The sequence below is a fragment of the Furipterus horrens genome, unplaced genomic scaffold, assembly GCF_987537825.1.
Source record: "Furipterus horrens unplaced genomic scaffold, mFurHor1.1.pri manual_scaffold_1, whole genome shotgun sequence".
In the NCBI taxonomy this organism is placed as follows: Eukaryota; Metazoa; Chordata; class Mammalia; order Chiroptera; family Furipteridae; genus Furipterus; species Furipterus horrens.
In genome coordinates this window covers 2,896,816-2,902,346 of record NW_028327171.1, presented here as the reverse complement: position 1 = coordinate 2,902,346, position 5,531 = coordinate 2,896,816, and the positions used below count along the sequence as shown (strand labels likewise).

At 51.5% G+C, this 5,531-nt stretch overlaps 1 protein-coding gene across 1 annotated transcript; it reads left to right on the top strand.

The window, feature by feature from the left end:
• Nucleotides 1-1,337: 1,337 nt before the first annotated feature.
• On the top strand, nt 1,338-5,260 carry SMIM34 (small integral membrane protein 34). The gene is made up of 2 exons (XM_090270940.1): nt 1,338-1,344; nt 4,092-5,260. The coding sequence occupies exons 1-2, from the start codon at nt 1,338-1,340 to the stop codon at nt 4,502-4,504; spliced, it is 420 nt and encodes a 139-aa protein (XP_090127066.1). The 3' UTR covers nt 4,505-5,260.
• Nucleotides 5,261-5,531: the final 271 nt, after the last annotated feature.

The window sequence follows — 5,531 nt, the reverse complement described above, 5'->3', positions numbered from 1 at the left end:
AGTACATTCACAGAGTTGTGTAACCAGCACCAGAAATCAGTTTTATCACCACCCTTCCCCCACACTCCCACCTCAGCCCTAGGCAACAGCTAAACTACTTTCCATCCTAAGAGATTGGTCTGTTTTTGACATTTGATATCAATGGAAGCACATGACATCGGTCGGCAGCCGTCCGTCTCGAGAGACGATGGTGTAGCATGACATGCTGACCTTGGTAGCTGACTTCTTTCTCTTAGCGCAGTGTTTCTAGGGTTTATCTCTTTTGTAGCAGGTATTGTTTTTCTTTTCATCGTCAAATAATATTCTATTGTATGAATAAACTCTGTTTTATTTCTCCATTCATCCGTGGATGGGCATTTGGGCTGTTTCCACTCTTTAACTTTTATAAATGACGCTGAACATTTGTATCCAAGTTTTGCTGGGCGTGTTTTTGTTCCTTCTGGGTGTGGACCTTGGAGTGGAGTTGCTGGGTCATGCGGCCTGTTTTATCCCTTACTTAGCTAGTCCCCCATGGATGTAAACTTGTCAGATGACACTTGAAAAGCCAACAGGCCTCGCCAGTTCAGCAGGTCACGGTCATGTTAGCGGGGATTTGGGGGGAAGGGGCCGGGAGCTGGGGCTGCATCCCACAATCTTCCCGGTGCTGCAGTAAATCTACGCCGATGGAACCGACATCGCTGCCAGCGGGGTCCGTGACTCAGACCGCTCCTCACGGCCTGGCCCGTGGGCTCGCGGCTCACTGACCCACGCAGGGAGCCCTCGGCCCCCGGGCTGTGTCCCGCTGCTCCTTCCTGTCTGTTTTCCCCATCGAGGAGAGTCTGAGAGGAAGTTGGTGACTCTGGCCCATGGAGTTTCCTGGCCCTGTGACAATGGGCCTCTGTCACACCTGACCCTGGGCCACACCTGCAACAGGTGCAAAACAGGGCGATTCTGGAACCGTCCAGGCTATAAGCCGGCGAGCCAGTCTCAGGGCCAGTGGCCTCCCACCGCAGGGCCGGATGGGGCCTGGGGGCGCTGGAGAAGGCTTGGTGCCGGCAAGGTTTTCAACCGTTCCTTTGGGTTAGACCTTCCCAAACAAGCCAAAGCCAGGGAGCACTTCTTATCCTGAGCACACTGGACACACACAGATCGACTTCAATTGTCTCATCACCTTAACGACAGCTCACCTAATGCATCTCGGCTAAGTTTCTATTTGGTGCTGCCCTGCCATTCTTGGGGTGTTCTGTGACTCCCTCACTCCGGAACCTCAGTGCAGCCGGACTTCCGTGGCATTGTGACCCCTTGCAAAGAGGGGTCCCCCTTGATCGTCTTCCCAGGAGCTGAGGAAAGACCCCTTCATGGAAGGTAAGTATCCTGCTGCCACCAAGGGCGCGCAGCTCTAGAATTCCTCGTCTGTTTCCTATCAGGACCAGGGCAAACGCCACAGGTGACAGGTGTGTCTCTTGTACAGGGTGGGCTTATCCACTAAGGGGGCCACCTCGCTTACTCTTGTTATTTTCAACAGAGAAAAGATAAACAACCATGTACTTTGCTAACTTATACAGTGAGCTTCTTCCATGTGGAAAAAGGACCGATCTTAAAGTAATTAAATGTTCTATAGTTTTAGTTGGGTGTTTTTCATGTGTTCAAACATATCTCATCGTTCTGTAACAATTCGCAGAAACTTCTATGAGGTCACACGTGTGTATTCCAAGTTTAAACAAGTCCTCTTGCCCTAATTAAGTTCATGATGTTCTTGTTCGGTTGATTCGTTTGTTAGTAATTATGGCACTTCCCCCCGCTTCTTAAAGTTCGCAAACATCCCACCAACCGTGGTGTCAAATTCCCGCTGGTTGTAGTGTTTCTTATGGGGGACCCGCTAAATCTGTTCCTTTGGGCTTTGTCAGATGTGGTTTGTAGCGCTATTTTTAAGCGGTTTCTCCCTTCATCTCAAAGTAGGGAGGCTATTCATGTATTCTGACAATCAACTATCATAAAAAATACCAGCCACTCTGAGTCCTGCATTAGCGAAATGAATTAGCAACAAACATCAGAGAGAAAGTATTTACGGTGCTCCTGCGGTCCGCCCAGCGGCGGGCTCCAGGGTCTATGCTCTGACACGTCTGGATACCCCGGTGTCCACGCAGAGCAGGAAACAGGGGTTGGAACCAGGAAAGCACCAGGGAACCCGTCTCAGGTCCAGCCACAGCTTCTCCGGCTTTCATCATTGGGTTCCCACCAGCGGCTCTCGGAGAAAAAACAGTTTTGAATTAAACAGCAATTAAGATCTTAATCTCCCGGTCTTGGAAGGGCCCCTCACTGAGGAGGCTGGGAAAGCACCCACTTGTTCTCTTGCCGTTTTCAATTACTTTCTTTTTGAAAATAAGTGCCCATGGTACAAACTGTACTCAAGGGCACCCGGGGAAAGTGCAGCTCCTCCCCCCACGGCCGTCCCCGTGGGCCAACTCAGGTACCAATTTCTTGTGTATTATCCCGGAGATATTTTCTCTCTATACATAAAAGCTTCAAGCAGATAACACAGCCCCCCTTTACTTACCTGTCTGTCACATTATATCACAGCTGGCTTACGTTTTATTTATTAATATTTAGTACCCCAAAAACGCTTCATTGATTTTTATGGCTGCATGGAGGGTCCAAAATGTATTAACCATCCCAGAAAGTGACGCTGTTCCTCGGCCTTAGCCGTCACGCCGCCATGACGCGCCGTGACCGGCCCTGTTCCCGCGTACCTGTAGGATAAACTCCTACAGGGAGAGCTGCTGGGTGAAAGGCACGCGCATTGGCAATGTCACCCCCCCCCCCCCGCCCCCCGGCCTAGACTGGACGTCCGAACTGGCACCCTCGCCGGCAGCGAGGCAAAGGCTCGCGAGCCCTGCGGACACAGCCACGCGGCGCGTCCTGCCCACCCAGCAGAGGACAAAACGTTACCTTCTCGCAGTTTTACTTTGCGTTTTTCTTCTTGTGAGTAATACTGAGAAGCATGTTTCAAGTTCAAGGCCCATTTCTTTTTCTATGACTTAAGTGTCCACACCCTTAGCATATGTTTTTCTACCAGAGTTTTGGTCTTTCTTTTTTTTCCTGGCGCTGAAAGTTCCTGAGGTAATTCAGGGTATAAATTGCAATGTTTCTCGTTTGCCATTTATTCTTCGTTTTACAGTGTGCAATAACTTTAAATTTTTCTATGTAGTTGAATTTAACATTTATTTTCTTTTTCCTTCTTTGCTCCCCCTCTGGGTTTTTTGTGTTACGCTCAGAGAGGGATATTCCACTCCGAGGTGATAAAGGAAAAAAACCTACCATGCTTTTTTCTAGGACTCTCACCCGTTTTTTTGTTTGTTTGTTTGTTTTATGTCAAAACCTTTGATTTCCCGGCACTGGTTTTGGACGTAACGTGAGAGATGCAGACCCAGGGCTGTGGGGCTCCCATGCACCTTGGCTAAGTCATCTTCCTCTTACAGAGCAGAAAGGCCCCAAATTCCAGTTCCAAACCTTCCGATGGGGTGTTGCTCTGTCCTCGTGGACCACCTGTCTGTGATCAGCACCGCACTGTGTCAGCTGCGGCGTTTATGGGGAAACTGTGTAGGGAGAGTTGTGCCTGGTCCTTCAGGGCCCTCCACGCCCTCTGCTGGGCTGTGGGCAAGTAAAACAGCCCTTCATCCCCCCAACGTAAAGTATTCCCCTGACCAGCTAGTTTTAAATTTCTGCCGAGGCTCCTCTCCACCCATCACTCTTTTCTTCACATTCTTTTTAATTCGTCTTGACAGCTGATTTTTCCATGTGCATGTCTGTCCAGTTCACAAAGAAATTCTACTGACGTTTTTATTGCAACTATGTGAGTTGTGCAGGTCATTTTAGGGACAAGTGACATGTAATGTGCTTCATCTCCTATCTGAAACTTGGCATTTTGAACTCTTTTGATTCTGAAAAATGTATTGACACAGATGTTGCTAGGGTCCTGCTCAGTCAACAAAGATGGCCTCTCCCAGGAGTCCCGTGTTTGCCGCTGATGTGACAACGTCACTGTCACTGGCCTGGCCAGTCCACTCTCAGCCCAGGATGCGAGGTATCATCTGGATCTTTCTGTTTCTCAGGGGTCAAGTGCACTCCTCAGGGAGCCGCCAACCACACGCAGGCCGGCGCCGTCCTGGGGCACCTGCTGAGGGACCACGTGGAGAACAGGAATGCCACCAATGCCACCCGGGCCCTGAAGCTTCCGGACGGGACCAGTGCCGCCTGGTACATCCTCACCATCATCGGCATCTACGCCGTGGTCTTCCTCTTCCGGCTGGCCAGCAACATCCTCAGAAAGAACGATAAATCCCTGGAAGATGTTTATTACTCCAATTTGACCTCTGAACTCAACAAGAAAGGCCTCCAGAGCAAGGCAGTCAAATGCTCTGCACTGACCGTTAGCAACAGAGCCGCGCAGCCGCCGGGCCAGGCCAGCCTGGAGCCCACGTGTGCAAACAGCGGGCCCCAAACCGAAATCCAGGGGATCCCTTAAGAGGCAAGGCAAGCGGGTCTCCACAGAAGAGGCCCAGCCCTCCTGCGGGGCTGGCGGAGAGCAGCTTTGGGTTTACCTGGAAACTGAGGCGGGAGTGAAGCCCCTGAGGGGGGCCAGGAGCCCACCGCTGAGCCGGGGCGCTTCCGGCGGGCAGCGTGGGACCAAAGCGGCACCCGGTGTCCTTCCAGGGTCTCCTGGGGCTTTGAGATGAGACAGCAGGGCCAGTGGCCTCCAGCCATACTCCCCCTTCCCTGGAAAAGCTGGTGCTCTAGGGGCAGGGGAGGGGCATCCACTGGGCTCAGAGAAATCTGGGAGACGCCCAGGGTTTCCATGAAGGGGGCCCCTTGTCACAGAGAGAAAACTGAATTTGGGGCCCAGTGCGTGGGGTGAAGCTCCAAGCTCAAGGGGTCACGTGAACTTGGAGTGGTTAGCAGCTCACCTGGGACACGTGGGGATTGGGATGGACGGCCCCGTGGGCCCGTTCATTCTAGGGGTGCTGACTGGACTACAGAACCAAAGCTGTTGCTCTCAGAACATGGAAGCTCTTCATTTTCATTTGAAGAGTGGGATCCACTGGAAAACAAGCATCAGTTTTGGAGTCAGAAGAACCGAACTCTAGTCTGGGTTTCATTATCCACCACTTTGGTGTGAATCTTAGTTTTCTTACAGATAAAATGAGGAACGGTGCCAGTTCTGGGACTCTCAGCAAGCAGACGAAAGCTAATGAGATCATGCCTATGAACGTACTTTGGAAAGTAAAATAAATACATGAAATAAGCCTTGTGGTGGTGGTGGTGGTGATGGTTGATGCTGATGGTGGTGGTCTTGGTGGTGATGGCGGTGATGTTCCCGCACCGCTGAGCTCACAGGATGAGACCCACACCAGCACAGCCGCACGCCCAGTTACATGTGCGGCGACGTTCCAGCTTCAGTTCGGGGCTACAGCTGGTCCCCTAAGGGTCCGTTTTTCTGTGACGAGCGGGACTGGCACCCGTGGAAGACGTGCAGCAGAAGTGCAGCGATACTT